We start from the raw sequence: 27,795 nt of genomic DNA on the forward strand, positions 1-27,795 counted from the left end.
TGAGGTTTCAATCTAATTTATTCTCCATGACATCTTCAAGACGTAAATACCAAAGGAGTGTGTTTAGAGCATATAAAAACAAATATGCATTTCAAGGCACCAGGGGTGTTGAAAGAATGCATGGCTTAAAACTTCAAGTCATTTTCGTCACACTGGAAGTAACAAACTGATACATAAGATTATACCCTGGTCACATCACATGCTGAGACAACACAAGTGAACATTTTGTCATCACGGTCTCTTGGATACTGAAGCAAACACAGACCATAGTTACTTTAAAGATACAAATAAGAACTAGAAACTGAATATCTAATTGTGAGATTTGATCACGACTTATGTCAAGTTTTGTTACTTTTTTCATGTTCACAAGTTCAGGCAGAAAAGTCGAGAGTCACTCATCGTCCTGATCAATTCCAGTCAGGTCTGCCTGAATTTATGAGCTCTTTAAAAAAACAACTTTAAATTAGTTATGAGCAGCTGTAATACTGAAAGACCTTTAGCATCAGTTATACTATGAGCCAGCAGGTTATTGGGTGGAGGCTTTGGTGACGTATTTTTACTGTGTAACTGCAGGTGGGCAAACTTTAAAAACTTGCACTGAACCAAACCCAAAGTGACTACAGAGCAGACCGTGTACCAAACAGAACTGCTTTCATTAACAGTCTCAGATATAAAATCAATATTTGCTCCAGTATATTATGTTATAATCCAGCATTCCTCTGTGAATCAACACATACCTTTTACCAAACTCAATTCATTTATCCCATGTTTACACCACACCAAAATAAAACCTTATTACAGTACATGTCATTCAGAACACACAGCTGTGTGAACCACCGTCTGCCCCATTCTCACCACAAACTTCACTGATGCTGTGAAGATGCTGCAGGTAAACAATAATACATACATAATACATACATGTGAATGTGTGTCAGTGTAAAAAAAAAAACACTATGATGTGTTAAAGCTGAGTGAAGCGGGTTGGAGGTCCGTCAGTACGTGTAGGCTCTCCTCTCCTCCTCACTGCACCATCTTGGTGAGCTCCGAGGCCTCGAGCATTTTCTGAAACACAGATGACAAACACCAACACGTTCATGTTAACTCACTGGAGAAAAATGCAGAGTGTGTGTGTGTGTGTGTGTGTGTGTGTGTGTTTTAAATGGAGGTGAGAGGGGTTAACATGCATCCCTCAACTGGTAAACGTGAAACCAGCAGCATGTATGCCTTCACAGAGAACCTGCCTGAAAGTGTGTGTGATTCATTGCGTTGACACCACACACACATACACAGGACACAGAGTTGTTGGAGGGGGATGAGGGGGACAGTGTGATGAAGCTCGGGCTTTTCAAGCTTTTCTTTTTTCAAGGCTTTTCTTGGGAATTCAGTTCAAACTGAGACATGTTACTGTGGAGTGTAACAGCTGAGATATGTTGGATTTGACAAGTAAAGGCAGGTGGAAAAATTCCTAAAATGCATCATAAATAATGAGGTTTGTTTTCCCATTTCTTAACTCCTGTGCACAGTTTCCCCCCTGAGGACGCTGGCTGGCGTTACCTGTTCCAGAAGTGTTTCTCACTGTGTCCCAAAATGACATCAAGTCCTGAGCAGTGAGGGACACTCTTATATCAGACATAGTACTAAATGTGAGCAGGAGAGCAGCAGGCTCTGCAGAGGCCTGGACAGTCTCCTGCAGATGGAGTCTGTCAGGGGCCGAGGACCGGCTCCCTGGATCATAGACACGTACAGGAATGGGCAGGCCCGTATTGTCAGTTCCGCTCTGCTGACAGCACACATATCAGCGAGGATCATGGGTCATCAGAGGCGGGACAGCAGAGCTCAGTGGCATCGATGCTGGCTGGAGTTACACCGTAAGCAAAAACCTGATCCTGACACTCAGATCAGGTCCTTTCACAGCTGTCAAACACCAGGAGTCTGACTGCTGGGATTTTTCCACAAGGCGTGAGACCGGTGGAGAGAGAGCAGGTCTATGTAAAAAACTGAAGATGTACTGCAAATGGAGATGACCTGTAAAGACAGCTTCTGTCTCCAGCTGACACTTCCTGGTTGTTCTTTAATAAATTACAGTCTACAAGTTTGAAGACACTCCTTTTCCCTCGGTGCTGATCCTGGCAGAGTTACTTTTTAATCAATTAAGTCCTCTGTGCTTGTGGCGAGATGCAGAGCAGGCAAATTACATCTGAGGTTCAGAAGTGTTGGATGTTATTAAAGTATCTGTCCCACAGTCTGATCTGCGGGGCCCGGGGGGCTGGGGGTGCTGAGGCAGCTGAGTCTTCAGGGGCAGCGGAGAGGTTAAACACAAACTGACTCCTTCAGGAACGTAAAGCTGCAGTTAAATCCTTTCAATAATAAGAAGAAAGACTGGAAACGTCCTCCAAGGGAGAGAGCATGGGATTAATGAATTCTAATGAACAGGCGTCTACGCCCTGAATTTCTACTGTTTCCAGTGATTTCTGCAAATGGACCAATAACTGATCTGTCTGTGTATCTCTATACAAACAGATATTCACAATAACCTACAGCTGTGGATTGGACACAGTGTGACATGTTTCTTTTCACACTTTGCATTGGTTTGTGTTTGCTGGACACATTCTAAAGCTTTCAGGAGAAAGAAGACATGGACAGATAAAACCTGCAGCTCTCACTGTGTCCAGTTTGTTGTGGCTCATGTCCCTGCTCACCCTGCTAACCTCAGAGGCCTGACTCTGCTCAACATGTCCTGTTAACTGTCCTGATATGTCGGTATCGATCAGAGAGAGAGAGGAAGCAGAGCACAGCCTTATTTCATCAATGTCTCTCACCCACTCACACACACACACACACACACACACACACACACACGTGAAGGGATTAAAATTAAAATGAACATGTTCATCCTTCACACCAGTCTATTTTCTGTAATGTGAGCAGAGATACACACATCCTCAAACCTCTACACACACATGCAGAAATATACACACACCTCATACAGCCTCTGTAGGTCTGGGCTTATTTAACCGCTGTGTGTGTGTGTGTGTGTGTGTGTGTGTGTGTGTGTGTGTGTGTACCATACCAATTACTTGTGCACACACATGTTGTATGGAAGTTATTATTAGTCTGACTTATTAATGATTAGTCACAGTATGTGTTGTGGTCATGAAGCTGGATGAGCGATGAGGGACAGCTCTGCCTTTCATCTTAAAGTCTGATGAAAAGTCTCTAAGCTGACGTCCTAACACTCCTCTTTAATCTGACCTCAAAACCAAAAGATTTTCAATTTACTACCACATGAGACACAATTAATCAATTATCTAAATATCTAATGATTATTTGTATTTCTAATCAATTTATCAATTGATTGTATAAACTCTACATTGATGTCACCACAGCCCAACAGTGGATCCAGTTGTTCCACAACAGAAACAAACACCCGTCACTCTCATAGCTCATCCACTGCTGTAACTTCATGAAGGGTGATGTAACCTGTCACCAGTTTGTTTCCACTCCTCTCTGTTTGATCTGAATAGTTTCTGTGTGGGAGGTGACCCTGAATGCAAGTTCCAGGTTCTTTCAGGGGCTGTGGTAGTGCTGTTTCACATCACAACGATAACTACAAACAAACAGAACAATAAGAAGCACTTTACTAAAGCATCTGTATCAAGTAGGACAACCAAAGGAATGATGGAGAACAAATGAAGTCTTACAGGTCCTCATTAATGTTTCAGGAGAGCAAGCTGGAGTCAACAGAAACAAACAGGACCAGAGTATTTGTCAGCGTCTTGCAGAAATGGAGACACAACACGCAACCAAACAGCACAGGGGAGAAAAAAAACTAGCAACTGACTGGCTTGTGCTTGGCCCAGCAGAGCCTGGGATTCTCCACCAGCAGATAAATATGCATCTTATGATCATGGAAATGTGAAGGAAAAGGAATGACAACATCAGCACTACACTGTCAGTCCCACAACAGTTCACCTCGCTCACTTTCCAACCCACACAGAGAAATGACAGTCACACACAACAGTTCCCAGCATGAAGACTGAAGGTGACGTAATGGAGAAGAGATGAGGAAGATGCTCCAAATAAATCTGAGCAAGAGGAAAAAACTCCAGAGAGACATTTCAGACAATGATGTCCAGTCCTCAGATGACCCAATAATCTCCTCCAGATTAACATTTTAAAAACCTTCACAGCATCTGACCTCAAACCCAGCACCATCATGGAGAGGGTGTAGGGGCGACTGAGGCTACTGAATATTTATGCAGCGGTTGGGACAGTAACGTCTGACTGTATGTATCTGACACTGTAGCATCACTCAACCAGTCCTGCTGTATGAAAACATATTTCCCTCTGCTGTAGTACAATGTCCACCTGTTCTGTGTATGTTGACATTTTGTGATACTGATGTATATGTTTTCAAACTATGGGCATCTTTTCATATGTATTCGCTGGGCTGACATGGAACGGAGATGGCTCTCTGTCTGCTGCAGTCAGGGGTAACAGTCTAACAGCTCCTTGTGCTGTGCCTGTTGATTCTGCTGTGATTGATGTGCTCAGATGGCAGAGCAGAGGAAGGTGACTTGTAGCTGGTGAAGTGCAGCCAAGAAAGTCACTTGTCTGATCAAGTGTCTCCTGTGGGAATGTGAGACCTCTGCACAAGTTCTCCTCACCACTGTATCCTACACACCCTGTGTGACTGACTGTGTCTGCATGTTGAGAGCTTGGTACACAGAGCCAATGAGCATTCATGTGCAGAATATTCCTGATCTGTAATGGTTACTGACCATCAACAAATCCAATGAAAAGAGCAGCCAAAAGACAAAACATTTAGCGTTTACATTCATTTACTTCTGGTGACTTTTGAATGTGGGAGCAGACTCTGTGGTTCAGCTGCTTACTGAAATGTCTCAATAATGGAAAAAGTGATGATAGCTAACCTGACATAAAATTTCAACCAAAGTATGTCCATGGAGGAAAGATATTAATAAAACCTTCATCAAATTTGTTCATAATGTATTTAATCCTCAAATGGTTCACTGAAAACCTGCGTCACTTAGTTTTAGAGCATAAACCACCAAAATATATTTTATACTGATGAAAGGAGCAGTTTCACCACTTAAACAGTATTGAGATTTTAAATCTCCTATGTGCAGTGCGCACTTTGTCATAATATGTCCTGCATTACGTGAGCACAAACAGCCCATAAGTTTGTCTCTGCGACAACTCACATTGTCCTACCCAGACAGACTCTCTAATTATTACTTGAACTATCTGTAGGTCTGTCTTCTTCACTCGGTGTAGTCTGATGACTGGCTTGAGTACCAGGCTAACTACGTTAATTCAGTTCTGACTGTGTGTAAATGCTTTGCTGTCTGTGTGCCTGTTTTTTGAGGCTGAGGTCAAACAGACTGTCATCCACTGCAAAAACCCACCACATTTTAAGCATCAGGAGATCTACCTAGTCCTGAGTACGTCTCCAAGCACAGAGATCATTAGGTGTGATGGACAGAGGTATTATGTAGTATTACTAAATAACCAATATACCCATTTTTCTATTATTCAATATATCTGTATAGGATATCAATATGAAGTGATATAATATTAATGTTATGTCAAATTTTCAACCAAAAACCAGGATGTTAGATCACAGATTCACAACAAAACCCTTTGAGTTAGAACATTAGATGAGTAGTCAACATAATCAATTATTAATATCAGCTAATTACTCAATAATGTTACCCCAGTGTACAAACCAGCATCATCCAAACTTTCACACAAACAGAGCTACTCACCCTCCATGGAGCTGTCTCTGCAAAACCAAGAGACCACAGAACAAGGCTGATCAAACCAAACACACCAATCCATGACAGCAGCCCATGCAGCATTGTCATAAAGCTTCTATGCAAGTTGGGTTTTATCCTCCAAAAAGACACATTTCTCATTACTTTCAAAATAATGAGATCTCATGACCTTCAGTGATTCCAAAGTCCGCATGTCATTTACTTGGTAAGGCCATATTTAGGAAACAGTCATTGCGGGGGATAAACACATTATGAGTTGTCTGTAAAGAGTGGAAACTGTAAAATGGTGACATACAGAACCCTGACAGAAACCACGTAAGAGAAATGATGAACCAAAAGCCAAACAGCTCATCAGAGAAGCACTCAGTCCGCGTCAGTCCACATCAAACAAATGGCTGCGGTGCTGAGCAAGCTAATGCTTTACTGTGGAGCCATATCAATACTATTAACCTAGGGCACACCATTTGTCTTCAGCAAAGTGGTCTGGGACAGGAATCAAGAGCCCATTCTTAATGCTAAATGTGAAGCTATAGACGAGCATGCTGTAATGGACATATGCATGAGATCTCCACACTGTCTACACTGTGGGAAGGCTGGTATGTGGGCTAGGGAGGTTTTACAGCCTCAACAAGGTCACAAAGTGTGTGTGTGTGTGTGTGTGTGTGTGTGTGTGTGTCCTAATGTATTTGAGTAAATCACTATATGATAAATAGCTGATAAAATGGCAAAATTAAATCAATAGCATAAACTAGGGTTCACTATCCATACAGACATAGAAATGTATGCTTGTGCAGCATTTATATCACAAAGGATGCAATGTAATAATGCAGAATAGGCCTATGTTACACTAAACAACATTTGTACAATAGTTTATGGTCACTAGTCACACAAATTTTATGTGTTGAAAGCTCTGCTTTTAAAACACTGCAGAAACATGTTTCTATGAACATGGGGTGATTCAGGGCCTGATATGCTGGTTAAAGACTATCTCACTGACAGCCCACAGAAGGCTGTATTAAAGGTGTTCATTTGGAGATCCTGAACCACTGCCCAGGGACGTGTTTTATCTAGGGATAGACTGATTATCGGCCGGGCCGATTAATGGGAATAAAGGAACCGCACTAGGCTGGTTTAAGTCAGACTTGTCAGATAGATTTTAGTTTATTCATGTTAATGATGACTGATGCACATGAAGGTTAGTCATGGAGTTCCACAGGGTTCTGTGCTATTGATACACTTCACCCTATACATGCTTCCTTGAGGCAATATTATCAAGAAGCACCACATTAATTTCCATTGCTATGCAGATGACACCCAGCTTTATTTATCTATGAATCCAGATCCCCTGATCAGTCTACACTCAACACCCCATCATGACGAAGCAAAAATTAAATTTTAGATTTTCTTTTTCTTTTTTTGGTAAATTTACTAAAAAGGAAAAACTGAAATATCAAACCCTTTGCTCAGTACTTAGCTGAAGCACCTTTGGCAGCAATTACAGCCTCAGGTCTTCTTGGGTATACCATGACAAGGTTGGATAGGGACCTGTCCCTGCTGCTGAAAAGTACCCTCACATTCTGATGCTGCCTTGGCCATGCCTCACCATTGGGGTGGTACTGGGCAGATGATAAGCTATGCCTGGTTCCCTCCTGATATGAATCTTAGAACTGAGGCCAAACAGTTGAATCTTGGTGTCATTAGACCAGAGAATCTAGTCTCTCACAACCTGTGTGTGAGTACCTAGTGTCAGCTTGGATTGGCTGCAGCCCCCCCTGCAACCCTTACCCATAAGCTGTATAGATAATGAATAAACGGATGGATGGATGTTTTGGCTTTGTCATTGTGGGGTATTGAGTGTAGAGTGATGTGGGGAAAATGGGTTTAAATGATTTTAGCAAAAGGCTGCTACTCAATAAGATGTGAAAAAAGTGAAGGGTTTGAATACTTTCTGAATGCACTGTAAAGCAGCAGTAGTGCCGAAAAGAAGCTTGTTATTAAGCAGTCAGGACTGGATAACAGTGCCAATGAAGGAGGCATAGATACACACACACACACACACACAGTTAATACTGAAGAGCTTTTCTGTGGTCTGCATCAACATGATCAGCACTGCAGCTCACACCCTCTCTGGTGGTCACTGAGCCATGATGCTACTAAACGCTTTCAGCTCTGCGCTTGTTTGTGTGCTACAGGTTTTCATAAAGCAAACAAGAAACATTTTTCATTTAGTGCTGGGAAATTAATTATGACTAATCATGTCAAAGGCTCATTATCTTAATTTTTTGAGTTTCACTGCAAAATGAAGGTTTAGATCAGTTTAAACTTATTTATCCTAGATTTTTTGTTGCCAGACATCAAACATTTCTTTGTTTTTCTAGCTGACACTGTTCAACACAGTTTATGGACTACTTCCACTAATACAAAGTGGAAAAAAAATCACAAAAAAAACCAACTGCATGATAGCTATAATATGATGGAAGCATCTACTGTCAACCTTTCATGTCTATTTGGTCTTCAATATTGATGCAAATGTGGTAGTAATGTCACCAAACTGATCAATGGCTAGAGTGCCTTCTTTTTCTTCAGTCATTTATAAATGAATGTATAAAGAATATGTATATTTGGGCAGGTAATGCTTTTAGTGTACTATTTTACCTTTTTCTTGAGGGCCTCCAATGATTCAAACTCCAAGTGGGCCAGTTTGATCTGGATGTGTTTGGGAACATCTGGGATGAGGAAGGTCAGAATGAACTTGAAGGCCAGTAGTCCATGCTGAAATCACAGACACATCATAGGGATTAAAATACTATTAGGTCATTGTTGTTCAGTTTTTATTTTCATCTTTTTTGGAAAATGTAGGAAGAAAAACATGCTTTGAAAGAGACATAACCATATCTGGTTATGTTTTGGTTGAATGGTGTCAGAAAATCAGAAGAAGACAGAGGAAGACAGAGAGTAACAGCCTGCCTCTGGACAAATGTCCTTCAAGCTAAATGAGGACAAAAAAAGCATTTTAGCAGTTTGGTCAAACAGAACAGCCAGGGTTAGTTCAGTGTCACACCACACTGATTTTGAAATAAAACAATGTAAGTGTGTAAAACAATCTAAGTATATTTCATATTCAATGTGAGTTGTGCACTTCAGACACATATATTCCCTGGTGATGAGTCTGCACTACAACCATCTTCACTTTCTGGAGGTTTTTTGACTCCAGTCTGGATTTCAACAAATGACAGACAAGACAAGACTAGTGGAGCTGCATATAAAATAAAAACACACTATTCACCCAATAACTAATTGGACACCTTTAACACTAAAGCTAAGATAAAGTTAACAAACATAAAAAGGCTACAGTAACTCAGATTCTGGATTACTGCTGAGGCAGCAGATGGTAGGGTCAGAATTTGGCTTCAACAGCATGAATTCATGGAGCCATCCTGTCTTGTGTCAACAGTCCAGGCTGCTGCTGCTGGTGTATTGGTGTGGGGAATGTTTTCTTGACTCACTTTGGGCCCTTAATACCAATCAGTCATGGTTTGAATGTCACAGTCTATCTGAGTGTTGTTGCTGACCATGTTCATCCCTTTATGGCCACAGGTTACCATCTTCTAATGGCTACTTCCAGCAGGATAATGCTCCATGTCACAAAGCTAAAGTCTCAAACTGGTTTCATGAACATGACAGTGAGTTCAGTGAACTTCAGTGACCTCCTCAGTCTCCAGGTCTGAATCCAGTAGAACACCTTTGGGATGTGGTAGAACAGGAGATTGACAGCATGAATGTGAAGCTGACAAATCAGCAGAAATGATGTGATGCAGTCATGTCACCATGGAGCAGAATCTCAGAGGAAAGTTTCCATCATCTGGAGGAGTCCAGAGCTGAGGGAGGAGCTACCCAGTGTTAGTGTGGGGTTCCTAGTAAAGTTCTCATGAGTGTATGAACTATGTGCTTATAAATGTATTAAATGAGCACACTTCTCTAGCCTCTTTCCTTTGTCACAGCTCTAGTTATCCAAAAAAGCTCACCTGTACACCACTGAATCAGCAGGGCGATGGCGTTCATTCACTTACATTTATACCAACATGATTTCCATTTGGCCACCATACACATCTGTGAACCCACACAAACTACACTTTAAAGGGACACACACACGTACATACCTGTGCCAGTCCATCAGGAGGACTGCCAACTGCCATCAGCTCCTTTGATTCAGTACGCTTTTCTTCATCACAGTAATGGACTCATGTATGGTACAGTAGATAGAGCAAATGGTGTGAGCGTAGGTAGGTGGGCAGACTGCTCCACAGAAATGGGTTTCAGACTTATCATACTAAGTGATCCGAGTAAGACAAATGATTATAAGCTATATCTTATCAGAGATCTCTCCTCCTTGTGGTAGAGTTATAGATGTAGATATATACAGTAGATATATTACTGTATAGATATATGATTTGGCTTTAATGTTGTGACTGATCAGTGCAGTTATGTCAGGCATCATTCAGTGAGGTTTCTGGGAAATGGTGTTTGGTTCAAAGAGAGGCTGTTAAAAAGAAATGGAAAATTGAGCCCTGGTAATGATTTGAGTTCTGTTCTGTGCCTTTGCAGTTTATACTAAGGATTTGTAGAGGTACAAGAGCAACATTTCTGGCTTAAAGAAGCACAGGCTAAGACATTTTGTCATTCCAGTCAGCACAGCAGCTCCACTAATTAAAGAAAAAGAAGCTAAGAAATCCCTGATCTTAGGGACTTGTCATATTGATTGAAAGTGCACAATAAACACTCCAGCTCTTAGCTGATTGCTAATGCTATCCAAAGCTAATTTATATTTCTGGGTGTTCAGCAGTACAAGGTTAGGCTGAGAATGGGAGGATACCCAGAGAAGACTGGAAGGAGAATGTAACTTGTGAAACGCTGATTTACTTTTCAAGGTCTGCCAATAAATTCTGTTTTGTCTGGCAAATACATGTGATCAAAATTTTGATGCCAACTTTGAAACCCTACACTGAGTACATTACGCTGGTAAAGAAACCTGACTTCACAGATCTTGTCCTTCACCTGTATGATTTATCATGTCTCCTGTGCCCTAACAATGGCTGAGTCCTCCTCTAGACAAAAGACAAAGTTTCTGATTAGGAAAAGTCCTTAAATCCAAAATGTTATCAGCTATTATGGGAATAACAATCCCCAGACAAGACCAAGCAGCATCCCAACCTGAGGGATATAATATTGAGACATGAGAGCAGACAGGTCTTTGAGAACAAGCAGCTACACTGCTGACAAGACTGGCACAAATCAAGAGGACCACAGTGCAACTGCTATTTCCACTACTCAGTATTCAGCACTTAATGCTGTTACCATGGCACCCCTCACTGTTAATTGGAAAATTAGCATTTCAATCCAACATCAATCCAACTGATGAGGAGCAACTAATTCTGCCATTTCATGTGTGATCTGACATGAACAGAATGTGCCATTTTAACTCGTGTTTATCACTACAGTCTTTAACGTGTTTCCTTGAGACTCAGTGAGCGCATTTAATGTATTGAGCTATATGTGTTTCAAATTAATTTACAGTCCATAGTGCAAGCATTTGTTCCTCTGGCTTTGTGTTTCAGCACATTCAATTTGGAATAAAATAATGGATACTACATATTAAGTACCAAGTCAAGTCTAAGATGCTAACCCTGGTAAGCACCAAAAACAGAAAGGCCTGGCTGCACTAAAAGCACGTAGAAAGAAAACAGTACAGTTCTGGGGCGAAGTTCTATGGACTGATGAAACATAAATCAACACGTATGGCTATATTGATGATTTCAGAGCTGACAAAAGTAAAATGATGAATGCATAGGTATATTGGTGCAATCTGTGTTCAAATTCAGCCAAATGCATCAGAAATTACTGGATGATATGTCATCATTCAGCATGATAATGATCCCTAAAATATGGCCGAAGCAAAGAGGTAGAATATCCTTAACTGGCTGATCACCTGATCTGGCTGCAGTGAAGGTCTGGGAGAGCATCACCAGGGAAGATGCAAATGAGCCTAAAGGTGCTGAAAGACTGAGGGGAACTGCAGAGTCAAGTGATGATTCAGTGATGGTGGTCTGTCACTGAGTGGCACCTTTCACATCACACAGTCATTTGGAGACACAGCCCATAAGTCATCTGTGCAGCAGCTCCTTAAAACCCCCAGTTACATGTTGTTGATTAGTGTCATCTGTCATCAGCAAATATGACAGGAAGAAAGTAGATGATGCAGTATAAAGAGCAACAAAGTCTGTGTTAGAAGGAGATTGGAGTGGACGGTCAACAAATCAGAGGACTCTCACACAGGAGACTGTTGTTCAGTTCCTGTTTAAATTCATTACTCTTTATATTATCCATGACCACTCCACAACCAATTTTAACCCAAACCACCATCTTTTCCTACACCTAACCAACTAGTATTTATGGCTAAACCTAATCAAACTATTCCACAACATTATCCATGTGTTGCATGGTCTGATCCTGTGTGTCATATCTGAGTGTAGGAACAAACAACCTACATATTTGTTTAGGGTGGGGGACTTGTTGGTCATTTGACTCACTGTCATTGTGAAAACATTGGTTAGTGCAACTTTAATCATAGCTCTAGACGAGCCACATGATTTCTCAACAAACCTGTGAGGACATCCTATTCTGTAAGGTAAGGTTGGAAGATTAAGTTGCCAAGTACACTGAGTTCCAAGTCTGCTCGGTACATGCAAATCCCATGCACACAGTAAGATGCTAGGTTAGTTCAATGGTGAGTCCAGGTCTGATGCTTTTGCAGTTGTCAGAGGGTGAAAGCTAATCTGATTATCTAAAAAACAGTGTAATGAGATTACTGTGTGGTGGGCTGCTGAAAATAACCTTGGAAAACAGACAATGTGTCAGACCTGCATGAGAGGTGGTACATATGGGCACCTTTATTACTGTGCAGAGCCACAATAATGATTGATGATATTGATATATTGATGATATTAAATGAATATAAATTATATTGCAGGATTAGTCTGGATTCAAGTCAAGCAGAGTCAAGATTTAATGTTTCACACTGATTCCAATTCCAAGCCAAGGAGTATTTAAAGAGCCAGATATGTTGCTCAGGAGCTGATGGAGATCAATAACTGAACTTAAAATTCAGCAGGTAGTCAGAAACACAACTGCTAAGGTTGCGCCATGTCTGCTGTGTAAATAGGCAACTGTTCGCTAAAATGTTACTTTGTCAAGTGATAACATGTCAGTTGCTGAAGAGGACTTGAAGTTTGTTTACATGAACTGGAGTTGTGTTATGTGCAGATCAGTTTAGTTCAGTGTGTAGATTCAAAGATGCTAGGGTTTTTTGCACTGATTAGAAAACCTGTGTTGTAGGTTTAAGTCCAGGAGCTCAACAAGTCACCTCTGCAACGTACACATACGCACCACATGCTACAAATCCATGATAAAACTCTGAAATTGTGTTCTAAAGATTGTTTTTCTTTTGTCAAATAAAAAACACCTGCTTCTTGTAGAGTTCCACTTCAGTCACATAAAATGTCAAATCTCTCACTCTGGTGTGTCATTAGGTCATGATCACACCTCCCTTCATTTTTGGTGCTTTGTGAACAGACTCAGTTCAGTGTCCCTGCTCTGTTGGCTTGACTGCTCTGAAATGAGTAGATTACAACAGACAGACCCGTGACTCTGAAAGAAAGTCTGTGTTTCTGTAGCAGGCTGGTCGGTTGCCTGGTTACTGCTCACTGATGTGTGTAAGCCCTATACAGTAATTACCCAGGTATCATAGCACCGCTGCTGGAAAGCGGCGAGGCGCTGCCCTCGTGCCTGCCCCCACCCCAACCCCATAACCAAGATAAGAGGGGCTGAGTGACTTGATTTTAACCCTCAGCTGTTTGAATATTCCTGCTCTCTTTAAAGAATGAAGATTAAAATAATTACAAATATATAATATATATATAATATCTGAAACTGTTAGATGAAAAACACATTTGTGATTGAAGCCCAGCACTAATAGCGTTAGGATTAGAGGTTTTATTCCCGCTGGAGGTAGCTATACTTAAAAACACATGCACTCACGAGTGTGTTAACAGCTTTAGAAAAAAGGTGCTTTTCCAATGGCAATATATTGATGTTGTGTCAATAAGCAGTATCTGTGTGTATTCATGTGTAGCCCCTCTAAGTACACTTAACATCATACAACCTGGCCCTCATATCCTTGTTGTTCCATCTTTTTAATAGCCTGCTTGCTCTTTTCTAGGAAATGTGCTGAATGGTAACAGGGACGTGCTTAGATGTACAATCAGCTAGTGACTCAGGTTCATCATACAAACACATGCACTGCTTTTCTCTCCCTCTCTCAATCCATTTTCCACTCCTTCTCTCTCTCCTCCAACCTATCTCTTCTTCTCTCAGCACTGTCAGCCCTCTCATCTCTGACTGTTTTTCCATCTCCTCTCTTCTGTCTGTTTCCACCTTCATTTCATTTACTGACTCTTTTTTTCACTCTTATCTCTACGTTGACCTGAGCCCTCTGTCTCTGGTATATGGTGTATACTATAGAGAACGGTGCGCACACATGTATGCACAGACAGGTCTAACTGATCTGCTGTGTTATCACAGGATGCCATGGCAGGGTGGATCACTGACACACACTACCACATGGTAAGGGAGAGAGTAATAGTCTAACACATGCTGGGACCTGGCCTTGTTTTTTTTTTTTTTTTCTCTCTGCTCACTAGAGCAGCACCTCTTCTACTTATTCAGGTGAGGGAGCAGAGTATAAGTCAAATAGAGAACATCACTCCCGGGCCAGTGGGCAATCTATAGCTATGAAAAGTCATATTATCCTCTATCCCGCTGGAAGGAAGCATGGATGGATGAGAGGTGGTATGCTCCCTCTTAGCACAAGAGTGTATGACTTTCCTACCATCTCCTTGGCTGAGTTTTTGATCAACAAGATTAAAAGCCTAAAGCTCTGATAGCAGCTCCTACAGTCTGGACATTAGATCTAGACTGAGCCATAGAAAAATGATAGACAGAGAGATCAACATACTGAAGACTTAGTTATTCTTATTACTATTATTATTATGTTAAGTTTGCCATGAGGATGGCATTTAAGGTCATGGTGTCATGGTGTCATTAAAGTGATAGAGGAGTTACCCCCCTTGGGAGTATTGACGGGCGAAGTTAGATTTTTACTCCTTCAGAACTGCATATCAAATGTTTGGACAACTTTGGAAACACCTTCCTTCTTTTCCAGCATTGGATAGGAGCTATCTTTGTCAACTGTTTCTGTAACGCCGAAACCAGCGGTCCAACATTTACACCCACCATAACTGGCCATCTGTGCGGAGGTGAGAAAGTACTTCCATCTTCAGCTTGCTTTTTTCATTTACTACACAAATATTTGTGTCACTTTTTATGTTCCCAACTGTGCGCAACTCTGTGAATGCCTTCCCGGAGAGACTGTCTGACAAATGTGTTTATACTTGTTCCAAACAGTCAAACTCAAATGAGGAGTGAAGAGCTGACTGTGACAGAGAGGGATGAAGCATGATATCATTTAAAATGGAGATAATGGCTAACATTTTCAGACAGTCATAGAGTAGTACTCAAAAAAGCTAAAGAGAAAAGTGCTATGCCAATCATGTTCATAATGACTTATAATTTCATCATCATCATAGTAAACATTATATCTGCTAAACAGCATGTTAATACTCACATTCTGACCAGCTATTATTATATATAGTATGATGTTTGCATGTGTATAAACCTGTTAAACATAGAGGTGGCATGTGTCACGGGTTCCTATGAGCAGTCAGCTAAGCTAAGAATGCAAAATATCTTAAATGAAGCAACAAGCTGCAGGCTGCTGTGGTTCTCATAGTGGAGCTGAGTTTTCTTTATGTGACATGCAGGGAGTCTGCTGCAAAATGAGGGTTTGCTTAATCCACTGCTTTTTTCCTAATTAGTAATATGTTCAAGAAATAGGTTTCACTCCTACAATTCATATCTCTGACTCACAGTGTCAACAGTCAATGAAACCACAATAACAGTGGCAACAGTCTTTCCAGATAGGGGTTCCCGGGGTAAAATGCACATCTGGGAGTCAGCCCTGTTAATCTGAAGTAGACTGTGAGGCAGAGTGAGGTTAAAACAACTCAATCCATCTCTCACCAATGGAAATATCCCTCCAAAAGAAGCTTTAATCAAACACAAGGTTATCCTGACAGCTGCTGAGGAAGAAAAATCAGACAGAGTGAACAACTTTTCCATGAACAGAGGAGTTTATCATTCACCTCTGTGTGTGCAGACTACACATTCAATCAAACATGCAGAAGATCAATATGACCCAGTTTCTGCCTCAGCATCAGCAGAGACCTACTGTACAGTGAGATACAGTAGACTTCATAGAGCATTTTACTGTCTGAGACAATAACTAGATGGTTAGAACAATCATCCCTCTGGAGCTTGTTAAAGCAGCACACACATACAAATGTTCTCTCTGTGAATGTCCTGAAGAAACCTCTCCACACTGCAACATCTACCCTGTTCACTGCAGCCTCACTATTTCTCTGTTAGTGCTGTTATTTTGAGCTTTTCCTCTGGAGACATAAGTTCTGTGTGTGAGAGAGTGTGTGTTAGGCAGTGTCGTCATGCTTTCTGAATATAACACACAGAGAAGGGGAGCAGGCTGATGCCAAAATTAGTAGAGGTGGACACTTGGAGTGTGAATACTGAATTTCTCTCTCACACACTCACTCACACACATACACACACACACATACACACACCACACGCAAAAGCCTAAACAATGATAGGCTGAATTCATACTGCAAAACACATTTATGTGGATACACTCATGCACACAAAATCTCCCTCCCTCACTGTCTCACCCATTCTCTCTGTCTCCCTCTATCACTCACAGATCTGTGTGGGGTGTGAATTTGGACTCTGGCTCCATCTAGTGAGCAAAAATCTTCAACAGCCCCTCAACTACAGCAGTGTGCAGGCCCCTCAACCTATATATACAACCTAATACATTCACAAAGGTGTTTCCACTTATTTCACACACTTAGATGGTTGTCAAGGTGCAGAAAGACTAGATTTCTCTTTCCATGGGTTTCAGACATATTTGACTACGTCAGTGTGTCTTCACTCTCACGTTGAATCTGTTAAGACAGAACAACTAAGACTTTTTGAAGTTGTAAGTGACAACTTCTTATCATTATTATCAAGCTAAGCTTGGTGATCCCATATCATGTCACAGCCAAATTCCAACTTGACCAGAGGTCTAATCAGATTAACTAAAAACATTCATATTGTCCTATATTATAACAGCTGAGGAGTACGCACAGGTTAAAGTGAGTCAATGTTAAACTGAGTAAAGCACTTTAATGTTGTCATGATTAATGTTAATCTAAACAGCTCTGAAAAAAACAAGCCGGTGGCACTTGTAGTTTGCTGTTGCATTTCACATAGTGTCCTATTGTGTTGTGTATAACATCTGTAGAGAGATGAGTTAGTGAAGAAAAGTTGTGTAAAGAATACTTGAAACAGGAATTGAACATCTTGTCTTTCACTGGGGCTGACCTGTTAGCCCATTTGTCTGTTATACCGTCGTACCATTGTAGGCTCCAACAACTGTAATGCAACACTGAGGAGTTTGGAAGGTAGTGTACCCAGAGTACAGTGGCTTACAACTAACAAAAAATGAAAAGTAGTTGATGATGTCTTTAGTCAAGCTGATCAAATTTGAAAAACCCTTGACTGGCTCCCATAATAATCTTCAGATCTCTGGACATCCGCATTATAAACTGACTTATCCCTGTTTCTTACAGGCTGGTTGTGCTTTTACTGTTCTGCTAGGGACAAGCCAAGCCTTGTTCTCTAATAAGTCATACCAAAACAATTAGAATAGTTCTGATGCAGTGCAAAACACAGGACAGATGTTGTGTGGCCACAACACAAACATTTACTGTTCTATGTGCACACATATATTGAAGTGTCTTTGTGTATGTAAGTGTATATGAATTACCTCAATAGCCACTGTCCAGAGTATGAGCTGTGTCTCTGATTCGGGGAAGTAAGCCTTGACTTGTGGAGACATGCCGATCAGCGCAAAGTTAGTCACAACAGCTATCACACTCATGGCCTCAAAGGCGAGCTGGACACAGAAATAGAGAGACACAAACAGTCGATGATTTGTTTCCAAAAATGGAAATCATTTTTGCCAGCTGGGCAGTGTGGAGTAAGTGATACCCTGTCCTTAATCAAGCATGGTTCAGATTATGAAAGGATGTTAAAATAAGAACAATGATATTCTGTCCCTGGGGAAATATAATATTCTCATGGGCAATGTTCGCAGATAACCTTTCAGACAGAGGCGATAATGGCACTAATAATTAGTGCTTTGGAAATAAAGATGTCAGGCCATGTATTTGGCTTTCTACTTTCTAAAAATAACACTGACAGCATCCTTTCGGTCAAAGGGCTCCATATGGATGTGGATGAATCCATAAGATTTGCTGAAGCAATCTCTCTTAAGTGTCCGCATACAGGCTAGCTGTCTCTGCATGTCTCACCTGCCAGACTCCTATGTTTGCTGCTGGGTCGGAGAAGGGTCGTTTGAACACGTGACACATCTTGAAGGCATCAGAGTAAACCTCAGTGACGTTGTTCAACACCACAAGGACGGCAGCCAGAGGGTAGACGCACGAGAACAGACTGACGTAACCAAACAGCAGGAACAGCTCCAGGTAGTCATCAAATGTTCCCTGAGAGAGGGAGAGACCAGACAGACATATGGATCTATATACACACACAAATGGAGACCTGATACTCATTTGTCTCATGTATTGAATGAATTGTACTTCTCTGTCATGAAATTGAATGAGTGTGCATGTACGATGTGCACCTACCAAGTACGTGCTCATTTCGGCTTCCAGCCGGACCTGCTCAGCCAGAGGAAGCTCTTTGTCCTCCAGAGTTCTTCTCTTGCGCACTTTGTGGATCATCTTCTTGTTGCGTCGCCTCTGGAGCCAGTAGGGCAGGAAGGCCTCCATGAACTGATTCAAGATCTGACTGGTGATCAACAGGGTAGCCAGACTCTGGACACAGACAGGAACCAAGACAAAAAAAGAAAGACAGAAAGACAGAAAGGACAAGACAGAAGCCAGGGGGAGAAAGTGGAGCAGTGTGAAGAGGGAGTAATAAAAGACAGAGGAACAAGAACACAACTAAAATAAGAAATACTGAAAATCAGTGGAAGAATAAACTTGAGAAGGATAAAGGAAGGTAAGGCTACCTGTCTGAGCAGCACCATGTCCTGCATTACAAAGGCAATGTAGAACAGCGAGGCAAAGCAGTTGAAGAAGTTGAACTAAAGAGAAAAGAGTCAAGCCAGCAATTATAAGTGGAACACTGACAATAAAACACTCTGATCATTGACGGATGAAAGTGGCAATATTTTGGAAAACATAAATAAGTCATCTATACTCACTACTAACACTTTGAGAACCAAGTGATTCTGATACGAAGACTCTAGCCTGTGATTTTCTAAAGACACAGAGCGGGAAAAACATGGAGCATGTCATGTAACACAAATGAGCATCACATTTCCTCCTTTATTTACCCTCTATTCATTTTGTGTTTAAGTATTGTTATGTTTTTGACTGAATAGAACATTTAGATCATGTTGGAACCTTGCAAAGTCAAAAAAACATGCCATAACAAATCTGTGAATGAATCAATGAATTCACCAAAACAGGTGACAAAGAAACGTCTGAGGACAGTGATGGATTATACCAAATTATAGATATCATGTCCCTTAAAGGCAGAAAATCTTTCTGCAACTGTGCCAAATTGCCATGACACCATAAACCCTGTTAGAATGCTAATTGTGACAAAGTATAGTTGGATTACCAATGTGATCCAAGGTTGCAACTAAACCTCATTTTCACACTCAATTTATGTCTTAATTTTTCAATGACCTATTTAGTCCATAAAATGGACCATAAAATGGACTAAATGGGAAAAAGGGCCAGCTGCAAGTTCCTAAGGCCTAAAGGCCTAAAGGGACATCTTTAATTTGCTTGTCCAAAAAAGGTCAGACACCTTAACATATCTACTGTGAAAATAAAAGCAGCCATATTTGAGAAGTAGAACAGCATTAATTATTAACTGATGTCACTGTCTGATTTGAAGAATGGTGTTTCTATACTGACACACAAAAACAAAAAACAGATTTGCAACTAACAACTCACCCCACTCTGTTAGAAACTCAGCAGCATATCTGTAGATGAGATTCATAATCTCTATGACCACAGCATAGATAATACTGGGAATGAACAGCAGTATTCCTGTCCAGAATGTGGGCTCCTCATCATAGACTGACAGTGCCCATCCCTCCATCTGAAAGTAGATCATCATGACGTAGAGAGACAGGTAGAGGCAGAGCAGGACAAAGGGCAGGGACACAAGGTAGATACGCAGCTGCCTCTTGGCATTGGGATAGAGAGGCTCCTCGCGGCCCGTCACAGGGTTGAACCCAAGGACACCGTGGAAACCAGGCCGGGGTTCTTCAAAGGCTTTCTTCCTGCTCAGTGTGCCCCAGCTGTAGGCCAGTGATGCACTGCACCGCTTCCATAACTAGTGGGAGAAAGGTTCAGGTAAATCACTTGGCTCACACTAATCATTCATCTAGTTGCATTATTACCTCATTCATTATCTAACAGCTAAGTTCCTTGTTCTTAAGGCCTTTAGATTATATTTTTAAAAACTGACTGCATGAAATAAGTAAAAGTCACTCCACATACCTCCAGAATAACAGTACACCAGATCAAGTTAAACACAGCAAAGACCACATATTTGTCATAGTCCTCCCAGTCAAACAGGTAGTAAGGTACTCCAATGAGGGCCATAGGCACCAGAGCAATGGTAAAGTACTCCAGGAAGCCAAAGTAGAGGGCCTGGCCTTCACCATAGTAGTGTCTGATGTCATCTGGGGACAGAGGATGAAGTAGAAAGAAGTTGGGAGGAGCAATAACAGAGTCACTCAGAACATTTCAGTCAAAGACATGACAAAGAGGAAAATACACTGAAGAGAACTAAAAAAACAGCTAGAAGGTAAATGGAGCATCATGATAACCATTAAAGCCTATACAGATATGGAAGGAGTAACTTTGACTTTGAACACATTCCCTCAGTACATCAAAACAATTGTTCATTCTGGATAATGTGGACAATGAGAGGTGACTTCTTCCACTTACCAAGAGGCTGAAAGGATAACTTCATCTTTTTGTACCAAGAAAAAGACAGTCTCTTAAGTTCCTCTTTTTCATGGAGAGGAAAAAATTGGATCAGGATTCCTTTGGACTGCAGTCTGCGAACTAAGAGGCAAAGAAAACAGCATGTTACTTCCTGTGTACTTCTCTGCCATCAATTTACTTCAGTGTCAGTACTATACCATACATTATCTTACTTAATTATCTAAATCATGATTAGCTTCTGATAAAGACTTCTTTGCTCAAAGTTGTGAATTATATGGAACATGTTAAATTCATTTTTCCAACTAAATCAATATGCAGCTTTATTTTTTTAATTTAAAAAATTAAGCTTTATGGACAGGCAAACAATAACTGGAAACCAGCCCATTGTACACAATGTACTTTCTATAGCAATAATTCCTATTGTTTAATACAGAGTGACTGGATAGAAGTACATGAATCATTTCATCTGCCGCTTCTTGGGTGCATCATTTGTCAAGAATGATTACATTCTGCTTTAACACAATTTGTCAATCACACACACTGAATAGAGGCTCTCTATCTCCTTTGAAAGTTCATTGCTTCCTTATCTCACATTGGGAATATTCCACTGCATTTGCTTATTTATTGTTTCCATGCCGCAGCCACAGAGAGAGAAGGAGGTACGGAGGCAGAGTTGGGAGAGACAGGATGTGTTCAGTCTGCTCCCCAGAAGAAGTGAAGGCAGAGTTGTCCTACCTTCCTTAATAACAATTTAAAAACATCACTACGACTGAGTAACTCTCCATTAAGCTGGATCAAATATGTAAATGTACAACAAGAAAATAATCATTTGTTACAGAAAGAAGTAGAAAAAAACAGATTATGTTGATTTTACTTCACCTAAGTAAGATTCAGGATTTAGTGGTTATTGTTTATTATGTAAATAATAATTTTCCATTTGTATCATGTATACAACAATTCACTGCTGTCATTAATTGGTACTGTTTAAGAACATAATCCTTCAGCGACATTTGGTTTGGTCTGAAATACTTAATTCATTCATTCATCATTCATTTAGTGTAGCATTTACGTATTATTTTCATTCTAGATTAATCAGTGATTATTTTTATATAAACAAGACATGGTTTAGTCTGTAGATGGATTGCTTGTTTTTCTAACAGTCTTCCACCACAAAATTTTTCATTCATGAATAATATCAAAAAGAAGATAGAGCTAAATCCTCTTGAGTCTTGAGAAGCTAGAACCAGTAGGGTGTAGGGGTTTAGTGGTATCTAGAGATGAGAACATAGATTGCAACCAACTGAATACCCGTCCCCTTACCCCTTCCTTTCCAAGCATGTTTGAGAGTTTACAGTGGCTGTCAGGGGACAAAATGGCGTCAACTACCACAACGACTGGTCTGTCAAATGAAGAGGTTTGTTTCCATAGCTATATCTAGATACTGCATTCAGTTGTTAGTCTGTAAAACTAAAGGTAATAGCTGACGTGTCCTCTCTCCTTTCTTCCTCCTACCACGTCAACATAAAAACATGAAAGGTGTTTGGTTTGTTCATTCTGGGCTACAGAGGAAAAATGGCGGTGCAACATGGCAGACTCTGTGGAAGAGGACCTGCTCCCTATGTAGATATAAATGACTCATTCCAAGCAAACAGAAGCACATACACTAATAAAAATACTTATGTATATTATATTCCATTTCTGCCAAAGGATCCCTGGTCCTTTAACTAACCAATTAGCTCACTATTTAGGATTGGGTAATAAGGATGAAATGCTCTTTCATGGTACATGGTATATGTTATTTTATGCCAGGATATCTATACACACCATTATATTAAATCAATTAAGATATTATTTATGGATAAAATAACATGGAAATGTGTGCTTGTATCAAATCCAGCAACTTCAATACCTGACAATATCAAAAAACATCACTGAGTTGATCACAGCAACACCTGTCTGAATTTGTAACTGACAGTGTGAGACATGTGAGACACTCACTGATAGATTTCCCAGGGTAGAGTTTGACCTGGGTGTATCCTGGTACATGAGTTTCATCTTTGGCTCTTAATGTGTCCAGCTCGTGTTTAATGATGTACTGACACTCAGCCATGCTAAGGAAGTCATCTCCATCCCCTGTAGAGACAGAGCAGAGACAAACAAAGACGTGTTAAACAGCAATACTACAACAGCTCAGAGGCTGTGATGGTGAGACCAGTCTTTTCAAACTGTGACCACCAGTGCAGCCAGTGTGTGTCAAATACAATAACAGTTTGTTCTGAAACTGCAATTCATTTTCCTCAAGCTCTTTTGATTTTGAGGCATCTTGGAATACTTCAGTCGTGATGATTAGAAATCAGCTACATGCTGGAATAGAGGGTATAATTCAGCCACAACTGGCGATATCAAACAGCAGGGTCTCATTTACTTTTACACTCAATGAAATACGCACAAAAAAGTAACAAATCCTCACATTAAAGACTCAAGTTGTTGCTTAAAGAATTAATCAAAATAGCTGCTTGTTCATTTTCGGCCAACCAGCTAATCAAGAAATCAACTAAGCTCAAATCAAATCTGATCAAAAATTAATTAAGTATCAAACTCAGTTATTTCACCAGTATGCTCTAATCCATTAACAAATCAATTAAGCTCTGGCTTACAACAATTTTAAGAAAAAAGGTAAATTAATAGTTAAGCACTAAAACTCAAAGATTAACATTCAAAGAATTGAAACATGTTTTGCCAGACAGAGATGGAAGTGTTAGTACGTTTGGTTTATGATGACAAGAGAGAGAAAATGAAACTTCAGTTTGGGGTTTGCTAGACTCTGAGTCAAACTAATCTAAACATACCCAGGGCCTTCTTGATGAAAGGGACAATCTCTCATTATACTAAGATTGCTATTAACTGATAGGGTTGGACTGATGCTGGGAGCTGTGTGTGTTTATTTAAAAAAGTTTAAATAAAATAAAAAAATTAAAAAAACTAATCTGAACATTTTACCATCATGGATCTAGATTAAAAATGGAGCTGACTGAGAAAATGAATCATGTGTTGCTGCTTCCACTGTTGATCTGTGCCACTACTCTGTGCATCTTCCTTGGCTGCATTTGGGCCATTCCCCCATCATGCTGCACCTTAAGCTACAGTTTTAGACTTCATTCTAAAGCAGAAATACTTACAACAACAGCCTTCATGCAGACCTCCTCCTGGACTTTACCTTTAAAGTCTTTGAAGTTGTGTTTGTTGGCACAGGTGAAGCCTCTCATGGATCCATCACTGAACTCCTTGAAGAGGCCAACATCCTCAGCACCAGAGAGAAGCCTCTGCCAGGAAGCCCCCACCACAAACATGTTTGGGTTTTCCTTCTCTTGACCCTCGACACCAGGGCCCAGCTGCTCCACTAGCAGCTCAGCACCTGGGAAAAATGACAGGATTAATAATACTGAATGTAATGGCAAACAAATAGTAGAAGAGCAAGAGAGAACTCTAAGTGCAATACCTCCATTGTGTTGCTGGTCTCTTATCCTGCTCAACAGCCATGCAATGGCTTCCTCCTTAGTGTCTGAGGCCAGCTCCACCACCACCAGAGGAGTGAACCCGGGGCCACTGCTGTCTGCTGACGGCCTCTGCAGCATCATCCCTTCTCCCAGGGCGCCTGCACAAAAAATGAGATAAATAAGAAAAATTGGTATTTTATACATAAATTCTGGAGCGGCGTTGTAGCCTCACAGCAGCAAGGTTCCGCGTTCTAACCCTAGTTCACCCGAGGCTTTTCTGTGTGGAGTTTGCATGTTCTCCCTGTGCCTGTGTGGGTTCTCTCTGGGTTCTCCAGCTTCCTCCTCCTGAATGTGAAGCTGACAAATCAGCAGAAATGATGTGATGCAGTCATGTCACCATGGAGCAGAATCTCAGAGGAAAGTTTCCAACATCTGGAGGAGTCCAGAGCCGAGGGAGGAGCTACCCAGTGTTAGTGTGGGGTTCCTAATAAAGAGCCCGCTGAGGGTATATTATTATATAAGTATAGAACTAACATTTTAAAAAATCCAAAAGTTCCCAGCTTTGAGGCTCTGAAGATATTTTAGGACGTCGGGGCGCTATTATATGCTAACAAAATCTAATGTATTTACATAGTAATATATCTGTAAAGTAAAAATCCCAGATAAAGACAATCAAACAGTGACCAGCCCAGCACAGAGAGGAATGGCAGTCATCAGCGCCAAGTCAAAGTAAATAATCTGGAAATATCACTGACAGGTTTAGACAAGGAGCCTCAGAGTGCTCCACCCAGCAATGGAAGTGACTTTATCACCACCGACAGAATCATTACTACTCTGACCTGCTCTACGGGCTGAATCCATTTATTGCATATCCATAACCCGTCTGGGCTGTGGCGTGAAAAGTACTGACAGAAACAGCTGACAGACTCACCCAGAAAGGGAGGGCCTTGTGTAGGAGCGACGCGTTAGTAAAAGGCACTGGTGCAACATTAGTCCTGGAAAGCCAGCGACTCAATCTCTATATCAAACCCACACGGGTGACACTGCACGGACTACTCCGCGTCTCTGTGTGTATCCGGGGTGCTCGGTACTCACCCAGGTCTGTGTGTGTTTGTGTGTGTGGGACACGGCTCTGTTCCAGCCTCGGAGCGGGAGCTGGACCTGCTGGTCTGTCAACAGTCAGATTAGTGTATGAACGACATGTCTGTGTAGTTTGGTGTCTGAAGGCTGCTGCAGCAGGAGGACTTTGGTTATGTTCCACGTCACGGAACAGCGCAGCAAACTTCAGCTGTCACACCCACCAACGTCCCGTCTCTGTTCCTGCTGAGGAAACTAACGGCCGGCCCTGCCCGCTGCGAACCTCATATTTAAAAAATAAATCCGCTGAGATGAACAAACCAGGTCACAGCACCTTATTTCTTACAGGACGGACCGCATTGGAAACAGTCGGTGAATTTAGAGTGAATTTCTGACGGACAAATCAAAGTAGCCTACTGTTAATGTATGTTCCTATTGTCTTTAATAGCGCAGTATCATAGAATATATTGCTGATTTATATTTAAATGCATTTTATTTTTGTTCATTATCTGATAGAATAGCCCTCTTCTATCAGAATAGGGCTATTCATCCTTTGAAATGAGAAACATTTTCCATGACAGGATAGACTGAACAAGAACGATGGTATCAATGGTATCTTCATCTCTAAGGCCCCTGTTCAGCTCTCTGCCCCTAATTCATTCTGGTTTTGTCTCTGTTTTACACCGCAGCTGCCTGCCTTAACCAAACTGTCAGACAGACAGGTAGAGAGATGGACCAACATCACCAACCATAGATGCTGCTAGTGTGGTTTAAAAAAAGACAGCAGTTCTTGATTAAAGGTATGGAGAAACTCACTGTGAACTGTGAGGACAGACCTTTTTCACAGATATTTTGACTTGTCATAGCAGAAGCATTAAAAATGACAGCATTTCATTTAGCTGAGTCAGTTCCAGTGTCCTGGTGTTGTGTATGCTGGTGTTGTGTTTATGGTTTATTGGGACACTTGATGGAACTGAGCCATTGTTACAACTTTGTTCAATTTGTTAAACTGTGTTCTTCCTACTACGACAACTCCAAATAAGTGCTGAGAAAAATATCTCTTCACTTACACTCCGTGACCTACCTCTACTAAATGTTTTAAATATTTTTGGATTGCTCTGTGGTAAGCTTAACAGAGCTTTACAGAAACCACAAAGCAACCATTTAACCTGAATGCGCTGTTTTGAAGAAGGAGAATAACAAGCCAACCTAGGGTCAGTGACACAGCTGCAGAGACAACAGGTCGTTAGTAAACATATCTAAATGACATTTACAAAACAACTGCATGTAAAGATGTTATATGGGCATTGTGACAGTAACTTTTAAATACTGTAATGTTTCAGATGGTAAACCAAAGTAAAAGTTATGAAAAGTGACTGCATGAATTTGTTATTTCCATGCATTGTACTGGTATCCTACTGCTATCTGTATGTTGCACTTTTATCATCATTAGGTTAGGTATTTTCACTAGATGGACAATAAAGCTGGATTCACAGCACACATTTGAACCAGTCATAGCAGTAAAGCCACTCGTGTAACTAATAACATTTACTGTGGCACTGTTACATGTGCCAGCAAAGCATGACAGTGAGCTAACAGCTGTAAAACTGGGACACTAAATGTTATGCAGCCATCATTTGTTATTAATTAGGTTACACCTGTGATTTCCGTACATTCTGGTTTATTTAACCAACATTTTGAGCTTGAATATCTATGATAAAATGAAAAAATAAAATTCTAACAGAGTGACTGTTAGAAAGTTCTTTATTTAAAAGAATATTAACAACAAAGCATTTAATATACACTTTAAACAGTGTCGCTAACATTTTCAATGACTTGCAGGATGACTAACCAACTCTACGGTTTTATACTAAATGTAACATTTTGGGGTGCACCGAAAGCTGCCAGCGCAAACGAGATAACCTTATGTTACCTTAATATGCCAAACTTTTTTACAATGAAAAACTACAAATGGCATTTCGCTACTTACCAAAGCTCTACCCTCTGCTAAGCAGCAATGTTTAGGTGTTTGATAAAAACCACTTCCGCCTCACGCTCTGCCGCTGGGTGCGTTTGTTTTACGTCAGAGACAAGAAAAATTAACGCTGCCACGAGCGGGGACAGGAGTGTCTGGGG

The 27,795-nt window shown here is 40.8% G+C and overlaps 1 protein-coding gene across 3 annotated transcripts; it reads right to left on the reverse strand.

The window, feature by feature from the left end:
* ano10a (anoctamin 10a) lies at positions 1–27,793 on the reverse strand. Of its 3 annotated transcripts, none has more exons than XM_051076329.1 (15): positions 27,650–27,793; positions 24,585–24,740; positions 24,303–24,500; positions 23,084–23,218; positions 21,086–21,205; positions 20,633–20,817; positions 20,081–20,465; positions 19,318–19,373; positions 19,123–19,197; positions 18,737–18,925; positions 18,401–18,592; positions 17,854–17,982; positions 8,454–8,570; positions 5,790–5,806; positions 1–1,062 (listed from the first exon to the last, which is right to left on the reverse strand). In XM_051076329.1, the coding sequence occupies exons 2-15, from the start codon at positions 24,721–24,723 to the stop codon at positions 993–995; spliced, it is 2,007 nt and encodes a 668-aa protein (XP_050932286.1). In that variant the 5' UTR covers positions 24,724–24,740; positions 27,650–27,793; the 3' UTR covers positions 1–992. The 3 variants fall into 3 exon arrangements, with proteins under 3 accessions (XP_050932286.1, XP_050932285.1, XP_018521189.1); XM_051076328.1 differs by lacking the exon at positions 27,650–27,793 and adding an exon at positions 25,678–25,922; XM_018665673.2 differs by lacking the exons at positions 5,790–5,806; positions 27,650–27,793 and adding an exon at positions 25,678–25,920.
* Between the last annotated feature and the right edge of the window lie 2 nt (positions 27,794–27,795).

The sequence above is a fragment of the Lates calcarifer genome, linkage group LG15 (genome assembly GCF_001640805.2).
Source record: "Lates calcarifer isolate ASB-BC8 linkage group LG15, TLL_Latcal_v3, whole genome shotgun sequence".
Taxonomy (NCBI): Eukaryota; Metazoa; Chordata; class Actinopteri; family Centropomidae; genus Lates; species Lates calcarifer.